The sequence below is a fragment of the Temnothorax curvispinosus genome, unplaced genomic scaffold (genome assembly GCF_003070985.1).
Source record: "Temnothorax curvispinosus isolate PA1 unplaced genomic scaffold, ASM307098v1 QBEX01014880.1, whole genome shotgun sequence".
In the NCBI taxonomy this organism is placed as follows: Eukaryota; Metazoa; Arthropoda; class Insecta; order Hymenoptera; family Formicidae; genus Temnothorax; species Temnothorax curvispinosus.
Window position 1 is genome coordinate 16,384 of NW_020224660.1, and position 26,775 is coordinate 43,158.

General features: G+C 30.9%; 4 protein-coding genes across 4 annotated transcripts; all 4 read right to left on the reverse strand.

Moving 5' to 3' along the window:
* Positions 1–4,697: 4,697 nt before the first annotated feature.
* Positions 4,698–6,859, reverse strand: LOC112465056 (piggyBac transposable element-derived protein 4-like). Its single transcript, XM_025032426.1, has 2 exons — positions 6,833–6,859; positions 4,698–6,604 (listed from the first exon to the last, which is right to left on the reverse strand). Exon 2 carries the CDS (start codon positions 6,593–6,595, stop codon positions 4,865–4,867), a length of 1,731 nt encoding a protein of 576 aa, XP_024888194.1. The 5' UTR covers positions 6,596–6,604; positions 6,833–6,859; the 3' UTR covers positions 4,698–4,864.
* Positions 6,860–16,638: 9,779 nt separating this feature from the next.
* Positions 16,639–21,022, reverse strand: LOC112465055 (angiotensin-converting enzyme-like). Its single transcript, XM_025032425.1, is given in 12 exon segments — positions 16,639–16,828; positions 16,922–17,044; positions 17,125–17,285; positions 17,577–17,752; positions 17,829–17,953; positions 18,085–18,255; positions 18,344–18,647; positions 18,762–18,905; positions 19,571–19,670; positions 19,998–20,156; positions 20,261–20,398; positions 20,849–21,022. Coding segments are annotated over 12 exon segments (1,935 nt in total). The 5' UTR covers positions 20,993–21,022.
* A 1,539-nt stretch (positions 21,023–22,561) lies between these two features.
* On the reverse strand, positions 22,562–24,338 carry LOC112465065 (coiled-coil domain-containing protein 113-like). The gene is made up of 7 exons (XM_025032437.1): positions 24,257–24,338; positions 24,070–24,192; positions 23,747–23,948; positions 23,434–23,670; positions 23,134–23,366; positions 22,875–23,074; positions 22,562–22,699 (listed from the first exon to the last, which is right to left on the reverse strand). Exons 1-7 carry the CDS (start codon positions 24,336–24,338, stop codon positions 22,562–22,564), a joined length of 1,215 nt encoding a protein of 404 aa, XP_024888205.1.
* A 357-nt stretch (positions 24,339–24,695) lies between these two features.
* On the reverse strand, positions 24,696–26,341 carry LOC112465064 (fas apoptotic inhibitory molecule 1-like). Its single transcript, XM_025032436.1, has 5 exons — positions 26,263–26,341; positions 25,510–25,742; positions 25,318–25,443; positions 25,205–25,254; positions 24,696–25,088 (listed from the first exon to the last, which is right to left on the reverse strand). Exons 1-5 carry the CDS (start codon positions 26,280–26,282, stop codon positions 24,927–24,929), a joined length of 591 nt encoding a protein of 196 aa, XP_024888204.1. The 5' UTR covers positions 26,283–26,341; the 3' UTR covers positions 24,696–24,926.
* Positions 26,342–26,775: the final 434 nt, after the last annotated feature.

Sequence of the window (26,775 nt, forward strand, 5' to 3'; positions counted from 1 at the left end):
TTATAGTTTACCAACAAGTTGGAACAACCGGCTCTCAGGCTGGTATTTATAGTCGGTTCTTATATTTAATACCGTGTTATGTACAATCTTAAGATGTCATGAATCAATCAGAGAGCCGTATTAGCATTTTAAGATATTACTTAAGACAGCCTTGAAATAAGATCTGACTATGAATACCGGCCTTAGAGTTAGAGATGCTTTTAGCCTGCATATATCGCGTTCAAAAAGATAAAGGACACCTTGCAATATTTTAATTGTTTATTATTAGTATATACAATCTATTTTTTTTATATTTCTTACGTAATCTATTTAACAAAATTATGTGTGTGTTCACGATTATTATTTAAAATTATTTGTTTCTATAACGCGCCAATTTTAGCCTAAACTTTCACAGTCTATCCATATGTATTGATAACTGGTTTTTATACTAGTTAAATATATGACGTGAGATCCAATAAATGATATTTCGCGAAACAGACAATTTTTTGTAACAATTATTTTAAACTTGATCTCAATTTCACATTAATATATAAATACTTGATTTTTAATAGTATAATTATTATCGTAACAAGATGTAGCTATCAAAATTTAAATTCTGTTTGTTCGAATGCACAAAATATTTATATTAGCTCAATATTGTGCGGGAAATTGATTATCTCTCTCATCAGATCTCACGTCATTAATTCTTTATTTCTCACCTTTCTAAGGTGAGATTCGATATTCGAAACGAGAAATCGAAAAAAATGGGCCTTATATTTTTTTAGTTCGTGTTAATTATTTACTTTGCATTTTTATTGAAGTTCTGCATGTTTATATTACATTTAAATTAAAGTTTCTATTATTTGCAAAATGTAGTCAAATTTATTCGGATATACGCGGTTAATTGAAAGATTTTTTCCAAATTACACAGAAAAAAGGAATATTTTTGATTTAAAAATATCTTTAGTTTCAACATTGGAAAAGTTGGAAATCTTGAAATGAGATTATATTGCGTTAAACGAAGAAAATTTTCACGAATAAAGTCATTATATAGTTCAACCAAGAAAAAAAAAGTTGAAATTCTTATTAGATGTACGATTGTTCGTATATGCGCAAGATTACTATAATCTTCTTATAAGAATTTCAACATTTTATTTCAACATTTTTTTTCTTGATCGAACTATATAATGAGTTCATTCAAGCAAGTTTTCTTCGTTTAACGCAATATAATCTCATTTCGAGATTATATATTCTTGCGTATATATGAGTATAAACAGTGTTGATTTGACACTTTTTTTTTCTGTGTAACAGCTTCTGATTAATTAAAATCTTTTTTGTTCTTAATCGAGAAAGTTATTTCGTGCGTAAATTATAGTATAATAAATAAAATAATAAGTAGATTTTGAACGTTAGGAATTCTATAATTAATTAATTCAATTTTGCTGTAAATGGCCCTTCGCGACGCGGTCGTGTTTCGCGCATCGTGGGAAAGAGCGTAAAATCATTACGCTCATCTGCCGTCTACTACCAGGTGGCAATAGAAGTAATTCTCCTTCCTGTCTCTGGTTTTGCCAGAGTGGATTTGGCCAGAAAATGGTAAAGTCAAACTGGCCAAAGGAGAGATTTACACAAGGTAGGTTGGTGTCGAACACCACCAATTTAGTGTACAATGTGCATGCAGGTAGGGTAACATTTCTTACACGCGTAATCTGGAGACGGAAAAGTGACGTACGTCTTTAGTTTAATTTCAAGTAACCGCGAACTTAAAATTTTTTAAACTTTTTTTTTAAATCTTTTAAACACTTCTTTAATCTCGGGTAATCGCGGTCGTGACTAATTAATATTGATAAACTAATATCGATAAACTAAATAAAGTAATTATAATTAAACTAAATAAACTAATAAATTCGGGTGGGCATGAACGCGTTAGGTAAATAGAAATATGCTAAAAATATGAAATATTAGGTAGGAATATATGAACATATAGAAGTATGAATAGGCAGGGAATATACATGTACATAGAGATAAAAGTTCGGGTAGGTGGAAACACGAGGGATTATAACTCGTACTGTTAATTATATGGAATAATGTAATAAATTAAATTTTTGTAAATTTTGAGTTTATTGTAGCTAAGTAATATTATATAATATTATTTAATTGTTATATTACTAATTATGTAATAAATTTTAATTTTATTACATAATATGCAATTCTATAAAGAGTGTATTAAAACTGTGTACTATTATATCATATTACTTAATTTTATGTAATATTAATTGTAAGGAAATTATTGTAATTAGGAATTATTAATTGTAATAAGGAATTATAAGAAACATTGTAATAAATTTGAAATTGTGTAATTACTATATATTACACGAAATCGATGGAAGACGATAATAACGGTTTTTATTCTTCATCCAGAATTTCGCATTTTAAAAATTATCGCTACTTATTATAAATTTCACGTAAATGTGAAGACGTGAAGGCTTGAATGCTGAATCAACGATCAAATAATATAGCTTCTCTCTTGCGAAATATAACTTCTGCCTAAAAATTAAAATTACGGTTATATTTCTTAAAATTATTACAAAATTTGTGACCCACAATTATTGTAATTTGGTATTAATTAAAATATTCAAAACAGAAAATTAGATTTTCTGAAGAGTTTGTTCATAAATTTCACTTTGATTTTATTAAATATTCGATACTTAGAGATGTTGTATACCGTATTTTCATGTGGTTGGATACGATCGCTGTCTCGGCCTTTGTTTCTGTCCCTTGCGTCAGGTGGATGTTAGTTAAGAAATACGTTTGTACCGGCGGGGAGTCGTAACGATTTTTAACATGAAAGTTTATTATAGTTCGTTGCTCCGTTGAAAATCGAACATCCCTGTTGCAGAACCAGAATTAATCTCTGGTTTTCTTATATCTCGGATCTTCGGAAACAGTGGTTTCGGCATGAGTACGTGACATCAATTCGCGAAATTAATTAGAGATATAAGAGAAGATTCTATTCTTCTCAATAAATATTCTCCCACTAACGTTAATATCAGTCATGCTTCTGTTTTGCTAATGAAAAGACAGTAAAGTGTATATGGATAAAATAACTGTTTAGGAAATAGAAAAAAAAGAAAAAAAAAAAAAGAAAAGAGAAAAAAGAAAAACAAAAAAGAGAGAAATAAGAAAAAGAAATAAAAAATGTATTTAAGGGAAAAAAATAGGATACAATCGTTATATATCTTTGATATAATTTAGTTACAAACGACTATATTTTATTTTTTAATTTTTTGTTTCTTATAAGAAACTATTAGGATTAGGGATATAGATAATTAATATTCTTCCAAAATTCTGGAAGAATATTAATGTTAATTATCAAATGCATATATTTCATGCATTTTATTATTAAATATACTCGTTTGTAACTATTCCTCGATAACAGTTCTTCTATTTATATATATTTTTAATAAGAGAAATATACGTACATCTCTCATAATGGCTATATATATATTTTTTAATTAATAAGAAAGAAATATATCTTAATAATGGAAGAATATTTTAATAATAAAAATATACGGAATGACTTGAAAGACGATCGTCGTTAACTCGTTGCCGAAATGACCGCTATCGGATGCAACCCGGAAGATCTGGGATTCATTCCTTTCTGCAGCAGGGCCCTCGACGTTCAACGGGTTGCTTAATTTTCTTTGATATATCCTTTTGATTTGATGGGGTTCGACAAATCAGGGTATATAGAGCTCATTTTCCATCCTGAGAATCGTTCTTCTCTACGTCGGCAACTGACGGGCTGTTACACAGCGGGAGGGATTTTGTTCTGTTTAAATCGTTGGATCAGTTATCTCTTTCCTAAATGTGGTAATAAAGTGATTTTTTAAGGCTTAAAATATGCATAAGACTTAAGCTCAATTCGTCACTGCGTAAAAATAATTATGAACAATTCGCGTTACTATGCGAGAAATTACGCGAAATATCATTGATTGATTCACAGCGTTTATTTAATCGTTGACCTTGCATCTCGAAATTTCTCATATTTTTTTCCTATAATAAGAAAATTTAATAATAAAAAATTGATCATTATTTTTTGAAATATCTGTAAAATAGTCAAATCTCTGATTTAAAAATAGTGAATTTCAATATGAATATACTTATTTTGAGCGCTTTCGTGTACTCTGGCATCAGTAAACTATTTGAAATATATGTATTTATAAAATATATGTATAATATAAATATATATATGTAAATATCTCAACTCTAATCCTTTGTAATATATTTTACGATTCTGTATACTTTCCTACTTTTTGATGTAAAACAAATTGTGAGTTTTAACCCTAATCCCTCCAACGTTTTTTCCGCCACTTAATTTCTCCAACCATGCACTTTCGTGTCCCACGCGTTTCAGTATGTTAATAGCTTTGAAAAATTCCCCAAAAATTATTATAATATCTTTATACTTTCAACTAAAAATCAATGTAAAGAAAATTTGGAAATTATTTATTTAAATATTTTTTTACAACAATTATATGTTGAAAAACGTTACGACTTGTTTTATTTAAAAAATCATAACTGACGAACAAATTGACGAAATTTAATGTTTCAGCGTGCAAATTAAAGCTAAAAATAGTGCGAATGAGAAAAAAAATGAGATAATTATTAATGAAATAGTACTTAATTTCGTTGCCCTGGTAATTTAATTTTATTTAAATGGTATAATTTATTTTTAAATGGTAAGTACAGAAGGATTTTAAGGATGCCATAAAAAGAATTTTCGAATAAGAAAAGACGAATTTGAAGTGTGAAAGATATTTCTTATATAAAAAATTATATTTTTTTAATGACCGTTTATTTTTATGTTTTTATATCGCGTGATTTACATCGCGCAATCGTAGCAATATCGAACCCTGTGGTCTTCACATAACGGTTTTTTACATTTTGAGCAACAGTACAAAGTTTTTTTATTTCTATTATATTCGCAGACAGAACATCTTTTACGTATCTGTAGTTTATCATTTTTATCAACATCAGGAATGTCTGTTTCTGATAAAATATTATTAATATCTCTGATAACTGAAATATGCAACCCATTTGTGTTTTTTCGATTGTGTAAGTGTGGAGTTATCAATGACAATGATAGCTCTTTCAGAAAAGATCTCCTGTTTTCGATTTTATGTAGTACATTAAAGTTATAAAGAATATGACTATTAACAGATGCTTGGTCTAGCATACCCAGAAAGAATCTCATTGTCCATCTATTTGTTTTTCTTGCACAAGTATGCAACGCACAACATTGGTTGAAGACATCCGTACCTGCTTTCGTACTGTTATAAAAATCAACTAATTCAGGTTTTCCGGAATCTGTATTGATTTTGCATGATTTGTGCAATGATGATAATATTAACACAACTTTATTTTTCTTTGGACACCAAGACATGAGAACATTAGTACCATCGTAACCGCAACGGACGGTTCCAACCGATGCTGTGCTTTTAAAGCTTTTTGGGATTTGTCTCTTATTTTTTCTGATGGTTCCAACCATTGTAAGATTATAATCTTTATACATTTGATTGAAAATTTCGACGGAACTGAACCAGTTGTCGCATGTTATATTTCTATTACTGTGATAAATAGGCTCACATATCTTTCGAATATAATAACTCGGAATTGTTTCATTGGCAGGGGGATTTACACTCCCTGCATACGGAATCGCATTATATAAATAGTGAGTTTTTGCATCATTTAGTGTTATAATTTTGATACCATAGCGATCTGGTTTACTCTTTATGTAGACTTTAGAAGAAAATCTACCACGGTATCCCAATAATAGTTCGTCAACGGTCAAAAATTTTGAAGGAGTATAATTTGTTTGGCAATTATTGATGAATATATCCCAAATTTCTCGAACAGCTGCTAATCCATCTGTTTGTTTTCTTTCCGCACGAGTAGTCTTATCGTCAAAGCGTATACGATCCGCTATAAATTCGAATCTTCTTACATTCATTGTTGCTCTATAAATAGAGCTACCAAACTCGTATGACCACAACTCAGCAATGTTGATGCGATTATCATTCTTCAAACCGGCGAAATATAACAGACCGAAAAATGCTTTTAATTCCACCATACCCAAATGTTTTTGATATGATTCGTTAGCGGTATCGTGTTCTGTATGATACTTGTCAATCTCGATATTTGTATACTTCAGTATTACCTCTAAAAGGTTGTCACTAAACAACGTTGACCAACATTCTAATGGAGAATTGGCAACTATTGCATGATTCATCGCACCAGGTAGATGCATCTTCCTTGACTGATTGCGCGTTTTAGGTAGAGATAAAGACCATGGATATTTATCTTTACCGTAAACAATTTGACACTTTCTCGTCGTGGAAGTTGATCCTTCAAGCTCCGTTGTCTTCTCCTCCGAATCCTGTTCCGATTCATCTCTCTCTTCGAATTCGAACTTGTCAGCTTCCTCTTCAGTATTCGAGTCTTCTTGTTCTTCTAAAGAATCGAGTTCCTCGTCGCTGTCCTTATCGCCGAAATACGAAACCGGCTCGTGGAGACACAAGCTCCTTCCCACCTCTTCCGCCTGCCTCTGAGCCATAATAGTTCTCTGTGGAATGTGAAATTTTTTTTAACGACAAAAATATTTTAAATACGCTTAAATTGGATAAATCTAAAGGAGAGCTCACTCCTCTCCGATTTTGATAAAATTAGGCTCAATCGACGCGTTTTTGCTCAAAACGACCGAATCTGGCAGAAAAAAAGTATCGCTCTACCCCGCGACGCGAGATATTAAACGTTGAAGTTGATAGGAATTAGGTTATGATTCCTGTCATACCGACAAGATGTAGCAACACTGAACATGTCCCGCAACCACATGCGCATGCTCCTGGCCGCTTAATTTCGTCGAAATCGGAGAGGAGTGAGCGGAGAGCTGAAGGAGATTCAGATTTACCTTAAATTGTACACAATACATTTTTATCGAAAAAAAATTTTCACTCACCTACCTACACACAACGCTGACGTAATTCGTCCATGCACTTTCGTATCCCAACGCGATTTTGACTGTACGTCGTTTCGAGAGTAAATAAGCTAAGGCTCTGATGAAGTTTCTACCTGATGTTCTCTTAGTTCCCTACTATAACAACTTTTTTTTAGGAGTAGGGGGGATGGGGATTATCCCACGGCCGTTGGTTTCCCGGAACGAACTACCGTCGACCGTTAGAAACGCGTGAGATACGAATGGTTGGAGGGATTGAAGTTACATCCTCTTATAAAAGCGGTATGAAACCCCGAAGTTAGCCGAATTGCGTTTGCATTTGTTGCCGTGTTATTGCGAACGTAATTGGTCGTCTCGATTCAGTCGATTGATCGAGTGTACCAATGTTTTTTGCATAAGATAATAATAACAAATAAAAAACATTATAAGGAAGCGCGCGCTATAATCTAGTCTAGTTGTAATAATAAATAAAGTGTACATGCTAGACATTGTTACACATATATCATAAATACCATGACGATAAAAAATAGAAAATAATAAAAAAAGCGCACATCCAAAGAAAAGAGGACCGCCGAGTAAAGTCGACGGGAGTGCGGTGGAGGGCCTCTACAGGATGATCCCAATTTTGTCTCATTTTTGTACTTGATATTGTTTAAATAAATTATTAAAAAATTAAAAAAAAAATATGACCAAAAAATCTTAAAAAACCGTAATTGCAATTCTCGATGTCATAGAAGTGTACCATAAAAATTTCATTCATTTTTACCGTACATGAGCAGAGATACATATTATGATATTTACATGGAAAGTATATACACCTATATAGGTATGTACAATTTCTGTAACTTTTAAAATAAATATCTCAGAAACGGGTCGGACAATCGATCGCAAATTTAACACAGGTTTTTGGGATATATAAGTGCACAATCTCTGTTATTCTGTTATCCTGTTATTCTGACATACATCTTTAATCGGAAATTAATATATCAATACATTGTACTATTTTGTTAATGAATAGAAATATTAATCTCGTTATTTTATACGTGGGAAAGGAGATTAGAGATTAAGGACGAATTATACAGTTTGAAATTTCGCTATTCAGTAATTTCTGCCAGTTGAATTTTAAATTAATCGGATTACAATTATTGTGCAATATTACCCTAGGTTATACAGATTCAGATTATGCAGGCGATATAGAGACTCAAAAAAATATATCTAGTTTTATTATTATGTACTGCGCGGCGGGTCTATAAGTTGGAATTCGAAAAAGCAGTCTATAACGGCATTATCTAGTACTAAAACCGAGTACATTGCAGCAACCGAATGTTGCAAAAAAATCTTATATTTGAAATTTTCAATTGAAGAATTAACAGGCAAATTAGTTGTAGCAATTAAATATTGACAATCAAGCACCATTCAATTGATTAAAAACGACATAGGCAATAAAAGAAGTTCGAGATTCACAAAAGCAAATTAGTAAGCTAAGTTAGGAATAAGACTATAATTTTAATTATAAGGATTTTAGTTATGAGTTAGCAAGTTCAGGTTAAATGTAAGCTAAGTTTATTAGAAATTGTTTCACAATTAAGGGAAGGTGTAGAAAATAATTATTTAACTTTATAATTTGAGTTTGGCACCAACTGTCCGAGCTACAGTTAGCCTATATAATGCGCATATATATAAACGTAAAGATGTCGCGATAATCGAGGCACTAGTGTAATGTTTCCGTTCCCATGTTCGTTTCTGTTGTTGTTTCTGCGCGTCCACCTTCTTCGCTAATATGGAAAGGTAATGTATTCTCAAAGTAAGAGTTTCTTTTAACCCTAGAGAACACATATGAATTTTCTCATACGTGAAAGCCCAAGCGAGGTAATAAATTACCCCAAACTTGTACCGCGTGTATAATGTTTCTATTTGTTGTTAAAAAAGTTTGTAATAGATAATTTTATTTGCTCTTTAATAGGGAAGATTATAGTATCATCACTATCATCAGTTTCTGATAGCAAAAAAAAACAGTAAAAAAATTTCGAAAAACAAAACAAAAGACCAAAAATTTGGCTAAAATGACTATTTTTATAAAAAATGCTGTAGTTTTTCATGAAATTCACCGATTTTAAAAATTTCAACGGATTTTGAAAGACGAATAGACAACCTTCAAGGGCATGTAAGCGACTTTTTCGTTTAAAAAAAAAAACATATTTCTTTGAACGTCTGAAGTAGAGGAAATGACGAAAAACTGTCGGATAGGAAAAATCGCAAGAAATGGAAAGTAAAACAGATTCTGTCGATTATTATTTATTTGAAAGGTAGTCAAAAGTTATAAAAGTATATGGAAACAGTAAAATTAACTCCACAAAAACTTTACAAAGTTTTAATCAGTTGCTGTGCAAGAACAGCAAAAATGAAATAATTGACCAAATCTTAAACAATTATATATGAAACAGGGGTAGAATTTTCCGGGGAGTGCTATAAAGTGTATAATTTTTCGTTACCGATTTTCACAAAAAATCTGAAATTTACTTTACTGTGGTAAAAGTCGAGCGTAAACGACCAAGTAGGGGTAATACGTTACCCCAAACGATTTTCTTTTTCGGTCACAGCTGCTGCACGGATCTAACGCACTCGCTGAATGACGGAGGTCGACTGCCGGATGACTAAACTGAATTATGGTTACGGTCTCGGTATGAAAACTAACCTTCCTAAGTCAGGGGCGTAATTTGAATTTTGCGTGGGGTAACGTATTACCCCTCATGTGTTCTCTAAGGTTAATTTTGTGTGCAATAAAGAATAAATGACGATTCCAGTTTGTGTACGTTAATAAAAACTTCCGAATGTACAGAAGTACATATAATTTAACAATATGTTAACAATTGCTTGAAACACTGTACCGTTTCCCACTCGTGCAATCAGGTATTCATAAACGTGTCGCATTGCGTTTGTTGTATTTAATGGCAGCTTTATTGCCATCAGAAACGTATTGAGAACGAAGTCTAAGAAATACTCTATCTCAGTTTTTGCAGTATCCGATCTTTTTCTTCGGTTGTGTACCATCTGGAGAAATATAATTTTTATGAAATATTCAGCAACTCACATGATCAATTTGTGTACAAAAAACACGACAAATATCAGCGTTTGTGTTATGTAATTAATTCCAAGAAAAGCTGTTTGTCAATAATACAGTGATGTACATATTTGTCGCATAAGACAAATTGCTAGGTGTTACATATATATAGGTGTTTCGAATTAAATATTACATTTAAAAATATCAAATTGAATAAAATTTGAACTTTCAATGAAATGATAGTAATATAAATAAAATATGGTGAATGTTAAGTTAATGAAACATATATTATTTCATCAGATCAAGTAATAGGATAATGAGCGTTTACCAAGGGTTGAAGAGAGCGGTCTCCGTCCATATGTCGGATAAAATCTATTTTACACGCATATTCTTCCATTCTTTTACGCCTAGCCTCTTTTGGATCTTCATTTTTTTTTGTTTCAACTCCCGGTAGATATCGCGTCGATTCCTGGTCCGATAACTGTTGCTGCGAAACAGACTGATGTTGCAAATAGCGTGGATTGCTATCGTATTGATGTTCATGGGCGGGTTGAGCGAGGACGCCGGTAAGTGCGATACTTGCTAACGAGATTGTCATTGCTAAGAACTGAAATAATTAAGGAAATTTTTAGTAGATTGTTCTCGAACAGATGTTTGATATGGCAGAAATTTAATTGTATTATTTATTTAACAGTTTAAAATTATTGAGAGAAAGATTATATATTTATGGATTTACTACGGAATATTATTTTGTTAATATAAAAATCGATTTAGAGAGAAAGTAAAATACAAAAGAAAAATAAATGTTTTATTATGTATTAATTTCTACAAAATTGCTGCCTAATGACACATAACTTAATTATTGAGCAGTTCTAATTCCAGAAGTTAAAGACTCATAAAAATCCATATCTAAAAAAGGCATGTAAAATCGATACTCGAATCTATCGAAGTTTATCGTTGTTGCTTTTCCGCGCGATGTCGATTGGTTCTCTCGCTACGCTTACTACAATTCACGAGCAGCTGTCAACGTATATTTTGACTGTTGTGTGTATCAAGGAGTTAATAGTGTAATAGTATAGTATAATCACAGTATAAGTAAGAACACTAGGTTCACTCCGTGTCGAAGCCTTTGTTCTTCGTGGCAAACGTCCGCCATGATGTTGATTGCGCGAGCGTGTTCTATTTCAACCGCTTACTAGAAACCGTTTGATAATTGTATACGATGTAAAAAAATTTAAGAAATATATATTAATTAAATATTCGAAGCAAAAATGTCACAACACATGCACATAAATAAAAAATACATGCGCATTTTATTTGAATAATAGAAACTGCTTGTGATAATTATATAAGAGTGAAAAAAATATAAGAAATATATTATACATACACGGAGAAAATTTTATAGTAAATATTACTATGGTGTCGCACTAGCTGCGGACCATCGAGGAATTTCAAGTTAAAATACTATAATTATTGTTTTAAAAACGATTAAATAACGTAATTTTTACCATAAACATAGTAATTTAACTTAAAATTCCTCGATGGTCCGCAGCTAGTGCGACACCATAGTAATATTTACTATAAAATTTTCTCCGTGTATTAATTAAATATTTGAAGCAAAAATGTTACGACACATTTTATTCATGTATATTTTATTCATTTTATTTATGTATTAATGTATTAATTTTTTTATGTATTTATTTATTTATTGTCTTATTACATAATATTCAAATAGCATATTTTTATTACTGTATTTTATGTATCGGCGCGTATTGTATTTATATTTATTTAAAAATATTTAAAAAATAAAATTATAATGAGTAATAAAAGTGGTTATCGATATGTATTTAAAGATTGTGGGATCAAAGGAAATTATTCTGATTCCCGAAAGATTCAGAAAGGTACGTATATTCATTATAACAAATACATAGATACGTTAAATATTAAATACACATAAATACATAAATATATTAACACATTAATACATAAATAAATATGCTATTCGTATATTATGTAATAAGATACATGATAAATAAATACATTTGAAAAAATTAATACATAAATATATTAATACATTAATATATTTAATACAATCATGTCTTGATGTATTAATGTATTAATATATTAATGTATTAATTTTTTTAAATATATTTATTGATTATGTATCTTATTACATAATATACGAATAGCATATTTATTTATGTATTAATGTGTTAATATATTTATGTATTTATGTGTATTTAACGTATTTATGTATTCATGTATTCATGTATTTGTCATAATGATGAATACTTATATACCTTTCTGAATCTTTCGGAAATCGGAATAAAGTTTCTTTTGATCCCACAATCTTTAAATATACACATCGATAACCACTTTTATTACTCATTATAATGTTATTAAAAAATTTTTTTTTAAATAAATACAAATACAATACAACTGACGCGCCGATGTATCTAACCAAATGAACTGTCAGATGACAGCCGCCATGTTATTGATTGCGCGAATCGCCATATTCATATACCAACTTCTTAGGGGAGTGAACCTACTTATTAGTCCATATCTAAAAAAGAGATGTAAAGTCGATACTCGAATCTATCGAAGTTTATTGCTGTCGCTTTTCCGCGATACCGATTGGTTCTCTCGCTGCGCTTGGTTCATTTGCAGCTGTCATCGTATATTTTGACAGTTGTGTGTATCAAGGAGTTAATAGTGTAATAGTAATAGCATAATGTTAAAGCTAAATAGCGCGCGCGAAGCGCGCGTCTGTGGTGTCTAGTATTAAATAAATGAAATGTAAAATATATATATCAGAAAAGTTTACTCACTAATTCTCGATGCGAAAACATCGTGTTGCTCTTACAGTTTCACTTGATGAGACTAACGCGATTCTTCAGTGTCACTAACTATCTGGAGTTGAATAAAAGTTAGAAAAACCATTAAAGTTGAGAATGAAGTAACAGACCCGAAGCCGAAAACTATGTGTCGCTCCGCGACGTTTTCCGCCCTTTTTACACCCGAAATGGCCAGAACCTCCCGCGCGAGATTCTTACCACTTCCTACGCGTCTTAAGGGGGGAGGTTTTCTAAAAGTTTCTAGAAACGTAGTTTTGGGCCCCATCTGGACCTCAGCCTATCAACAGCCGTCTGATAACCGTGGGATAAACCAAACATTTATATTGACCTGAGCGTTCGCTCGGAATTCTGAGATAGCGTGTGCGTCGTCTAAACCGTTCAAAAATTCCAACGTGCGTCGTCCGAAATTTTAAGATAAAATTTCCGTAACAGTACAAAAGACCGAATTTAATTCGCGATAACGTTCACGCACCAGCGCTGATGATTACATCAGCCTGTGAACACGCACTGCGTTTCTTTTACGTTTTGTTTTATAACTTTCAGCGCACTTTAAATTTAAACGTCTCAGTGCTCCGTTTCTTCGACGCGTTATTATACGATGAGTTTACTATATCACTAGGATAATGGACCATAAAATGATGTTTTGATTTTAATGCTTTGAACAACAATTGACAATATAATTCGGTGTTCAGCAATCAAAGTTGCGAGATAAATGCTTAAATTTGTATTTAGAAGTGGAGCGATAATAATAATAATACCCGGGAAAAAAAATTATATATAATCATAAATATTAATTATATGTCGTACAAAAAATAACATTTCTGATGCAGACATTTTAAGTTTTTCTCTGCGAATGTGATCAAATGTGATAATAGAAGGCTTATTATTTATATCAAAATTATAATCACAATTTTGTATCCGATCATTAAGATTTTGAATAATAAAATAACTTTTGGCAGAAATCAGTTCTTCCAAAATAGCACATAAATCATAATGACAAACACCTTCCAGAACATCGTGCATTAAGTCTGCAATAAGATTAGTAATCACATGATAGCTTTGAAGCTCATTTCAAATGCATCATTTCTTAATACCTGTTAATGATGAATTATTGGTGAAAATATCAGCTTCATAATTTTCTTTATTACGTAAAGATAACAGATTTTCCTTAACTTGTCTCTTCATTACTTGTTTATGTTCTTTGCGAAAACGACATTAAAAATTTGCATTAAAGGAATCAGTGAATCCAGTAATAGAATGAAATCCTAAGTTATCACCAAGAAGCAAGCACAAAGAAAAGTATATTTGCTTATTTCCAGTTGTTGTATTCACTAATATGCCATTGGCTTTAAGTTCTTTGAGTTCATTTATGATAGGACGGAAGATATTTCCATTGTTGAGATGTCTGTCATCTGATAAAAATATACAGGATACAAAAATATTCTCAAGAGTAGATAAAATGTTGAGGAATGCAAGGAATTTGATAATTCCAATACTCCAAGGCTATGATCACCTGCATGTGAGCCTGTGCAATTATCAGGCTCTACGTCATCAAAATATTAGAATACAGGCAATACAAGATGGTCTTTGAAATAAGATTCTTTAATATTTTTCCATACGGAGCTTTGAATTATATTAGTTAACTTGTCTGTATTATTAAGATTTGTTCTATTAGCTAAAATAGCATCAGACACCAGGCAACTCTAGAAAATTTTTTAAAACATACTTTATTGGAATGTATTGACCTGTCAACTCTACTGGTGTTAAAATTACATTTTCTCCAACTTTTATCATTTTTTCTGCAACCCCTATTCTGTAAGATTTAGGACATACATAAGACTGGCTTGCTTTAAGCGTATTTATTCTTTGTGTTTTAGTGTTCAAGCCTTGAAATATATTCTGCATTGTATTGAACATCTCACAAGTCAAATTTTGCAGATCATCTTGTTTTTGATTAATACCTTGCAATAGAGACAAAGTTTTGGATTTTAACATTGTAAGAAAATTACCACAAACAAATTCTGAAATAAGTTCAATAATCTCTTGTACATGACTTCTATTTAAGGTATTTCCAAGCATATAATTTTGCAACTAAAGCTTTTGATGATTCAAATACAGCTTTCTTAAAATCAAGAGTAGTAAAAGCAACTTCATGTATAATATTGTCAATCTGTATATCTTGATCATCATCAATTTGTTGAAGTGCATTTCTTACATTAAAATCTAACTCTATATTTTCATTTATTTCTTCCAAATGCTCTTGATTAAAAACCTGTACTTCTTCAAGTACAGGAGCAGGATGTTTATCATGTAAATGTTTTCTAAAAACTTTTATTGAATTGTATTCTCTGCTGCAATTATCCTGAGCACATTTATATGTACTAAAAACATTATATGAATGAACTATTTGTAAGTGAAAGCATAATGCTTTGATAGCAGACAAATGCTAATGGCAGTCGCTACAATATAATTCATTTTTGTACAGTAAGGAAAGCAATAAAAGTAAAGGAAGAAAGTAAAGAAAGTTTTAAATAAAAATAAAAATATATATGTAATATATAGAGATATTAAATAGTATTTATCTTTGAAATCAATCCTTTTAAAGAACTAATTACATTTGTCACTCGAGGAATCTGTTTGTTCTCTTCTAGATATAAGTCGTAAAAATATTTTTGGATAAAAAACCAAACCGCACGACACTCCTCCGAATATGCAGCGTCCAATTCTTGGAACGTCTTGAAGCACGTATCTAAATTTTTCAGTGGAGTATGAAGCTGATACCGCACAGTGTTTATTTGTACATAACTAGCATTAATATTCGAAAAATTTGGTCCAACAAAAATCAACATTGGCTACAAATTCAGACCTCTGTTTGCCAGCCACTTTCTATGCATATTAATTTGCCGATCAAAATAAAAAATGTTTATTTAATGAAAAATAATAATTTCTCTTATATTAACAAAAACAAACTAAAATATTCATATTTTCGTACAAAAGAAGTAAAATAAAAAATCTCATTCTATTAAAACATAACTTCTTTATATCAATTATAGACAACAATTAATTATAAACATTTTTTGTTCTTATATTTTTAAATGATAGGAACACAATGTCTTTAAAGACTAGTACAAATAAAAATTAGTTTGAATCACAGTTGTTACAATCGCCCCGAATATGTTTTTGAACTTTGACTTAAAATTTTTAATAATAAAATGCCAAAAATGAATAAGTAATAATTACTATAATAAGCAAAAATAGCGAAACTCAAATATAACCTAAAAGAAAAAGTACTTACTTGCAGTGGATATATTATATTAAAAGTTTAAGATTGTGTCGGAAGAAACTATATACACACACACATATATATATATAGGTATATATAACACAAGAATTTCTTTTTACAAACAAACTTTATTTCACAATACATATATAAGTTAAATTAACGTAATCTTGGTTTCTTTTCATATGATATGTAAGAAAAATTGTATATGTAAATACTTGAAATTAAGTTGTCAGATAATATAATATGTAATCATTATTAAGTGAAAATTTTACAAGTCAAAATCAGTAGAAGGAATAAATTCCACAGTTCAATTCTTCGTGCATTGTTTTGATACCATTGAGCGAATAATGCTGAAACAAAACGAAAAATTCCTATTCTCACAAGATACACTTTGCACTTTTTATTGAATAATATTTAAAATTATTTAATAAATATTTATTTTAAACTAACCTCTGTCGTTGCGACTCGTGATCCAGCCAATTACAGGCTGCATCTCATTTTGTCGTTTCAGCCATGCATTCAAAGGCTCAAAATATTTGAGCATGGCACCAGCGTCTATTCTATTCGTTCTACCTCTTGTCATTTGTCTGACAACATCTTGCCACGGTTTAGAACCTCCCGTCGACAGAACATCTCTGTAAATATGGAAATCTCATTTTACTAATGAGAGACATTGAGGTATTATTAGTAATTGATACTTTATTGGTGTTTTTGTAAGCTTTACATACGATAATAGTCGGCCTGCTTCTCGTGATCTGTAAAGATCGCAGGTGTGCAATTCGCCAGTGTGACCAGAAATTTCACACAGGGACTGGAACAATTGAAACTGTAATACAGTGCTTACAAAATACCTAAAAAAAAAGATACATAAAAGTAATATACTTTTATATAAGTACTGTCTTTATAATAACATATATTAATATATTTCTACTTGGCATAAGGACTATCTGCTGGGATATGATACTTCGCTGCTGGATCGAAATTTCTTTCTGATCTGGGTACGGGTGGAATAATGCCTTGATATTGCAACCTTAATTCCCACCAATGTGCTGTCATATCTTCTATGCCATCGCTGAAGACGCGCCACCTCCACTTTTTGAAAAAATAAATACGTGTAATTTATGACTATTTAATTATTTAGTCTTGCATATATAACGATAATATTTTTATATCTTAAAAAGATATTGTATAAATGAATAGTATAAGTAATAAGTGTTTATATTATACGTTGAAATTACTTATTATAATAGGTAATTTCTGCCTGTAATATGTCTATTATACGCTGAAATTACCTATTGTAATAGGTAATTCCCGCGTATAATATACACACTTATTACTTATACTATTTATTTATTAATTATTTTATTGTTTGTCATTACTTACCTGATCGACTATATAAGCAAACGGCATATAAGCCACTTTGCGAAGAGCCATTAGCATGAGAAAATTTATACTACTATCATAATCGTCCGTTAAATTATTAAGCAGTCCAATTTTATGTAAGTGTTGATGAGTAAAAATGGATAAACCAGTTGCATCGCTAACAGCTTCATGGAATCCTAATTAAAAAGTTATTATTAATAGAACATACAATTCCGTAAAACATGTAAACACTTGAATATAAACAAGATATACCTGGAATCGCCTCGTTTCGGAATAGCAATGGATGATCCTTGTATTGTAAATAATATTGCAAATGCGCCATTTCATAATGCGTAGACAGTAGATCTTCCATCGTAACTCTGGTACATTGTTTTATTCTGCAATTACATTATTTAAAAAATACAATTTGGAGGGGGGGGGAGAACTCTGCCATTAGATATAATATAGAAGAGAATATATTGTGGAAAATTAAATAAAAATTAAAAATTAATTTTTTTTGCCATGTGACAATAATAAATAAAGTCACCTGTAATCAATTTTATTACAAAAATCCCATGCACTAGGAGTGCACCTAATTTCTCTATCAATGGGTTTTTCAAATATGGAGAATTTCCAGAATTCCGGTGGCATCGGTTTCATTCCAAGCGAAGTGAAGAATTCTTCCGCTATTTGGAACATCCTTTTTACATTAACAAAAACATTTTTTTTTTAAATTATTTCTATTTTATAAATTTACACATAATTATATTGTACAATCAGGAATATACCTCATTGGAGTTATACCCTGAATCATCATATCCAAAGTTACATCGAGCTTTCTGCTTGCGGGAAATGGTTGCACTAATTCATAGAGATTTTCCCAATTTTGAGCCCACATGTCCCCTAAAACATGCGCCGGTAAAGGTCCATCCTCCCGTATTCTGTCACCGTATCTTTCAATCAGTTTTAATCGCACGTAAGTAAAAAGATTCTTGTATAGCGGAGTTATGGCTGACATTATCTCTGCTATATTTTGCTCGAAATATTCGTCTTCAAACAGTTCTCTCATCTGGTCGCCAGCATCGGCAAAACCTTTCACAAGAAATGCGTTTTATTAGCTTCAATTATATTGAAAAAAACATTATGTTTTAAATATTTTTATGTAGCAAAATAGAATGCCACATTTAGAATCAAAGCTTTTCGTACCGTTTAATTTAGCTGCTCGATTTGCCAATTGAACATATCTCAAATATTTATTTTGAAGTTGTGGACCAATGGCTTCGTGCCAAGCATGCCAATAATGCAATAATTCGTCGTAGTCTTTTGACTGTGCCATTATTTTATTTATATCTAAAAATAATTTATACATATATGAAAACACGTATATACACAATTTCTTTTGTATGCATTTATTTTTGTATTTAATCTTTGTTGTGCACACTGGGTCTTTTAGACCCCAGCGTATTTTTAAACGCGTTTTTCTAATACGTACAATGCGGATCGGGACCTGTGCCATTTACCTGTAGTTTAGGGATAACACTTCAAGATCCTATACATAGTTTTGCCCGCCCGACTTTAGTCTGCTCTTGGCAGTGGTGAGAAGTTGAAAAACGTTATTTCATAGCAATATAGATATACTTTTTTCAATTCCGCTATAAACTAATATTTTTCCTTGAAAGTGTAGTATTTCAAGAAAATAATCACGCAAAAATTATTAAAAAATATTAAAAATTGAATTTTTTATGCATTTTTAAGTGAAAAGTCCATTTTTCGGTTTTTTTAGTTAACATATCATTTATAATTCTTTTATGTTGCAAAATATTAATGGAACCTATTATAGACCTTATTTTGGAAGCTTTGAACAATAGCCAGCAATTTTGTTTGAGTCAAAATAACGAATTGTACATCTGTAATAAACGTTTAAAAGTGACTGGGGTCTAATAGACCCCCTGTGCACAATACGTAATTTTGAAGAGGTGTGCACAACAAAGGTTAAATTAAATTAATTGACTAACCGTGATCCAGACTAAAATTACATTCGCCATCAATTTGTTTGTATGAACATACTCTGGCTTTAACATAAGTCTCTTTCATTTCCGCTATTAAACGGTGTATCTGGAATTTAAATATATAAGTATCGTACGTAAATCAATGTAATATTGGATCACTGATTGCATTTATTTAATAACATTTATCTGTTAAATATTTAATAATACTTAGGGCCGGTTGTTCCAACCTGTTGGTAAGCTAACTAATAGTTAAATCACATGTCTGTCTTTGTTTAATGTAAAAGATAAACAAAGCAATATATATGATTTAACCTGTTAGTTAGTTTACCAACAGATTGGAACAACCGGCTCTTAAACAATTTCAATCATGTTTATGTAATGATTAAAAGATTACAAATTAATATATTGAATTTCTTATGAGACATTTATCCACCTCATTAAACTTATCATCAGTCAAAGAACTTCGACCTTTCGTAGCAATCATTTTAAGTTCTCTTCTTGCTAAAGGATCTGGTATCCGACTCCAAGCAAATGTGATTGCTTTCCGCCAAGAAGATCTTTCAAATTTTAATTTTAATGTTTGTTCGTCTATCTGGTAATCACATCACAGATTATATAAAAGATTTCTAAAGTATTATATATTTAAGCTATATTTATATTGCATTATTTTTTATTAATTAAAAAAGTTTGTTAAACCATTTTCTGGTGGTTTGCATCAGTAACGTTAGTTGCAAAGTTCCACTGGGCTATCGTCACCCTTGTGCACATTAATGAAGCTGCGCTATCATATTCTCTGAGAAATAAAAGAGCATCTCCTAAATTCATGTTGAGGCCCTTTAAGCAATACATGAAAAAAGAATATTTAAAAATCAATGCCTGGAGATTTGCTAGAATTATTAGTAATGTCAGATAATCGAACAAAGCATGTATTTTATTTAATATACAAAAATTAAGAACAGTTAAATAAACAAAGCCTATTAATCTATGTATTAAATATATAGGGCCGGTTTTTCCAACCTGTTGGTAAATTAACCAATAGTTAAATTATCTATATGTCTTTGTTTTTTTTAATTTGACAAAGATAGACATATAATTTAACTATTTGTTAGCTTATCAATAGGTTGGAACAACCGGCCCATAGTATAATATGCAATGCCAATAATAATATCAAATATACCAATGTATATAATGTTAACTAATATATCTCGGAATGAGAGCTATGATTTTCCGAGCATGATCGAAAATCTAACGACGAAGAAATTGTGAATTGATTTACAGTCTTACCTCCAAATATTTTCCATATGTCTCTCCATGCAAAAGAATAATAAAGAAAGCAATGAGATTACGAATTCCTACTATCGTCATTCTTCGTGGTAAATTCATCGTTGCACCAATAATTGACGTAACAATAATCCTCGTTGTGCACATTTTAAGATGTTTTTCATTCTCAAGAAGAGTCTTATATAATTTGTCACAATTCAAACAAATAAACACAATGATGATTTAAAAAAGTATGCGTAAACAATTACATACTTAGATGTATTATTTATAGATATATTATTTATATTATTATTTGAAGTTTTTAATTACATCAATATTCTGACACTAATCGCTTCACATTTAAGTTACATAACAAAAGAATAATAATTCTCGTAATAAGTTGCATAATACAAAAGTTTACGCTGTCCTTAGTCAAATTTGTTGTCAGATAATATCACGTGTCAAAAATTCGAAAAAAGTTGAACTGTTATAAGCGACATCCTCTCTCTACTGTGCAATGCAATGTTTTTTTTAAATTTATAGACTTTAGTACGACAATCGATCAGTCGTTCGACAACTGAATTAAAGAACCAAGGTTCGATGCTGTTGTCGCGGTAAAACTGAATCGTGGCAGAAAGAGAGATGGGCCTTTCCGGGTTGGATATTCTACGGCTAAAAAGAGGAAGGGACAGGCACTATCGGTGCGTGAAGCGTAACTACCTAACGCATCGTAGCACACGCCAAAATCTTTCTACATCGCTTTAACTTCGTAATTGCTCGGTTAAATGTGTGTCACAATAATTAATTCGTAAAAATCTTCAATGTTTTTGTATATATCTAGCTATATATCTGCCGCATAAAAATATTGCTAGTTTTAATATTACTACCTTTATCTTTACAAAGAATTCATTAAAATTCATTAAAATGTTCATTAAAACGATACATACGATAGAAGTACACAACACGATAAAGTTAATTAATGGAAATTAATCACTTTCCATGTACGTATAACCATATGTACTTCTATGTTTTTATAAGATGACATTTTAATGACTCAACATGACATTGCAGAAGATTCTTACGTAAAAACTTTTTGTTGCATATTGTGTATATTTATTATTTTTTTAATGACACAAATTTTAACAAAATTAGATAAAATATTTTCAATAAATATATTAGGAATAACTGGACCTATATAAATCTTAAATATTATATTGTTGAATAAAATTGTTTTTTCTGAATGAAAATCGATGCAGACAAATGTCTTCAATTTTAAATTCTTATAAAATTCAAATGCAGGTGGATAAATGTTAACTCTTTAGCTGTTAAATATATTTATAATATTTAATATTTATTTATAAATGTAAATCTATTAAATGAAATTGGAAAATATACTGCGATCTCTTAAGTGTAAGTTCGTTGAAAAGAGTTTGACTTATATACTGCTCGTAAGCAACTGCTCGGAGTATTTCCTATAACGGTATAAATCTATTTTCTACGGTAGAAAAGAGTAAAGAGACACATATTGTATCTTCTTCATTTTATATAATTGTGTCCACTATTCTATGCAATTTGGATTGTCTCAATACAATAGCGTATAGATATTTTGACTTTTTCCTGAAAACAGAAAAGATTCTAAGAACAAAGATTAGCAAAACTACATTTGTCAAATAAGCTAGAATATTATCTTAATTTATTAAACATTTTCTTAATTACATAAATATATTACTATTATGCTTAAGATATATCTCGTAATTGTTTTCGAGACTTGAGCGTTATTCGCTGAATCTCTCTTTGCCTGCTTAATTGCTTGTGGATTCTTTGTAATTCCTGTAGCTTCATACGCATTTTAATAGAATCTATAACACTCGGGACCTGCATTTATGACATTTTGCGTAAATAACGAGATTACAAATCTTTTTTAAATCTTATACCTTTAATCTTTTTGTGTAAAAAATTAAATATTGTACTAGGAAAAAAAAGTCTTCCTAAGTAACGTATTCAAACTCGATACATTAAGTTGCAAACAAAAAATATGAAAGAATATTACTTCAAAGTTCTCTATTAACTCCACCGTTGACTTAAGTTGTTTTTCCGCTTTCTCTATTTCAATCTTTGTAGCAATTTGTTCTGATTGCAAGTTTATGATCTCCTGTCTTTTGGAAACAATTTTGTCTTTTATTTCATTCATAATCAACATCAAGCCTTCCACTTTTTCCTTATGTTTGCTCAATGCAATGCTATAGTGGCCTGTATCAAATTCAATTCAATTTATATACTGAAAAAATAATCGAGTATCTATTCCTTACCCACGATTCTCTTCATTTCGAGGAGATACTGAGTTTTCTCGTCAATTTTTCGTATGCAAACCTCATTTTCTATGTTCAATTGTTCGAAATCTATGGCGCGTAAAGCCTCGCCCAGTTCTTTTCTCTGCTTCAACTGCAACTTGACTTTTCTTATCTGACACTTTATGGTAGTCATCTTCAATCTGATTTGTTCCACCATGATGTCGACTACTTTTAACCGTTCTTCTACAAATCTACACGATAAAATTGAGTCTTTTGTGTCTATATCAGATCTAATTGTGAATGATTATTACATAACACCTGATAAACTTTTCAGCCGGTATTTTCCCTGTAATGCTATCTATGCCTTTCTGTACAACGTTTTCTTCAAATTCTTCCCTAGTTCTACAAGTTTCGCGAGTGCTAATTTGACTTTCCTCCATTCGCGCTCGTAGATATATCTTTTTCTTCGTCGATGTTTGTTCGAATTTTTCTAATCCCTTCTGTAATTCCCGAATTTCGGTATTTGCCATTTCGATACGATGCATATACGTGATTCTACGATTTAGCAAGAAATATTGTAATTGTAACTAAAAAAAACTGTAAAAGAAGTTATAGCGTCTAGCGGACGGACTTTGTTCCTCCTGTTGGTGCTCTGGCTGTTAAAAGACTTGGCGTGACGTGTCGACTTCCGGATCGCACGCTGGCGACGCTCACTGAATCTCTGTCGCGAACATTCACAAGACTTCCGGTTACACTTATAACGGGTGATGTGCGAGAGTGTTGAGGCGCGATTTTTTGTACGCGCTTAGCGGTTTCTAAGATTTGTGCTATTGCTAGATAAGATATATTAAAAGTTATATATAATGTGTTAATATGCGAGAAGAGCAATCTAAAATGGGAATATAAGAATTTCAGAAAAACTTAGAATGAATATAAATTAAATAAAAAGAATACTTTGAAGACTTTCAGGATCTCGACGCGCGAGGTATCGTTCAAAAATGTCATTTTCTAACCTCAGGAATAGATTCGAATAAACAATATCTTCAAGTGCTTGTCGTAATTCCGTTTCTGTCATATCTAGAGATTAATGGAAAGCTTTTGTGATTTTTAAGATATAATTAAGTTACATAGATTTCCTTACCTTCATAGTAACAAAAATCATCTTGTTTAGGAGTTAAAACTAGAGATCCGATGCTGAAGGCACTGCTTTGTTGCCGTGACATATTTGGTCTTCAAATTTAATCTTTAGATATAGTAATCTCTTTAGATTATTTAAAATTTGACATTTTATTAAAAGTATCTAACGTTACATAATACATGTATTTAAACGATTCAACTATGTCTGCGGTTAGTTTCACGCTCACAGCGCTAAAAGCATCGTTCTATCTTTGTTTGATATTCGATATGCAACGAAGACAAAAGATGCTTACAGCGCTGTGAGCGTGAATCGAATAGCTTTTATGTCACACAAATAGGAATATAAAAACTCCAGCTATCTTCAGGTAATATTCTTTAATAATAGAATACATTTTTGTGCAAATTAAAGTAATTAAATTTACAATACATTGGATTCAGGGATTTTTATTTTACACTCATAGTTTAAAAAATGTACACAAAGTTACATGGCACATTTGATAGTAGTGTGATTAAATATAATTTTAAACAATAATAACATTTTAAAAATATTGTGTTTCACACTTGTGTAGTCATTTATTGATGCATATAATTTATGATTATATTATCAATGATGTGCATATACTTATATCAATTAGTATCAAACACGTAAAATCTAATTAGACAAGTTAAGATGATCAAGATTCTTCCAACAAACCTTCTTGCTGTATTTCAACGTCATTGATATATAAAGCATACGCTATACCAATCTCTTTTTGTTCCGAACTATAAGATCTGATAGCGGCCGGTAAGCCGCCAACGGAGAAGAGAATTTCCGCACCACCGTCCATAAATTCGCTCTATATAAATTATTTAATTTATATATTTAGTATTAAATAATTATAAGAGGATAGATTTTTTACTAGCTAAATTTCTAGTAAAGTAATAGTAAAAAAATTTCTACTCTTGTAATTACCTCAACTTCCACTTCTTGTCCATTCACCCAAACGCTGTGAGCGTGTTTATCTGCAAATGTCATGAAATAAAAGTCAAGTATTTCAGCTATATAATACTACTTTAATTAATTACCTAACACGACTCTATATTCTTCGTTCCCAACTTTGGCCAACCAAGTCTCCAGTATTTTTGATTGCGATTGGACAAATTGCTTATAGCTCTTTCCGTTCACCCACAACGAGTAAGAATATTTCAGACCTATTTAATTTTATAACGAAATAATAAAGTATTTATTATTTCATGAATGAGATAATAGGGTTTTACCTGGCATTGGATCGACTCTGATCACGAACTTGGTGTTATTGAACATAAATACTTCATCACCGACCAGACGAAACATCCATTCTCTGTGAACTATGTTATTGCCATCGACTTTTACCATGCGTCGGCCTGTTGCCGTTCCATGTTCAAACTCCACCACATGATTCCCGTCGCTTAAAGGAACAGTCCATTTGGCAGTAGGTTCGTTAGCTGAAGTTTCCAAATGCTGAAGACTTCTAAATAGATATTAAAATAAACGCTATGTATAGTATTAATTAATGTATCAAAGGGCACTACATAAATGCTGAAAGTTAATATAAATTAATGTTAAACATAAAGTATCATCAAACAAATAGTGTTTATAGCGATCAATATATTTGCTTTTGAAACTTTTGACAATAATTACAGAGTACAACTTTAGAGACTGTTTAATAATATTCGGGTAATGTGATTAGAATATAGATATATTTATATAAGTAATAGAAAGTCTGTGGGTGCATGCGTGTATGTGTTAAAAACAAATAAAATGTACATTTCTTAGGTTAAAAAAGTAATTGCATATTCGTCATTGCTATAACGACAATCAATAGTACAATCATGGATACAAGTGCAATGGTAGACCTTGACATTGTGCAGCTCATATTTATAAAAATAAAAATATTGGTAACTATTGCAGTATATCAAATAATTTATATATTAAATAAACTTTGAAGAATAACAACACCTTTATAGTTAAGATTCGTGTAATTTACTTACCGAAGTAAGACGCCTGCCATGTTTCTCCTGCCTGCACCTGTACTAGTCTCTTTATTGATCGGTCTTACTACCACTACCACTATTCTCGCAATCAATAATCGAGTCTCATTTTATACGTCATACCACATGATATATATTACTCCTTTAAGCACATTGTAGTAAGCCGTTTAATTTTATTGTATTGATTATATAAATTGTATTTATTGACAAATAAATACGAAACACACGCGAAATATTATAAATAATTAATTATTTTACAGTAAATAACTAATTGCTTTATAATTAATAATTAAAATGAAAACTATAGTTAGCAAATGACTCCGGTGGCCCTCTAGTCTCGTACAATGGACAAAAGCCGGAGCTCACTGGAATAGTATCTTGGGGTATTATTCCATGCGGTACTCCAGGCGCGCCATCCGTGTACACCAGAGTGTACAAATTCAATGATTGGATTGCGCAGAAAATTGGTAGTTATTAATGACGGCAATATTGACGACGTATCACTGTATACCG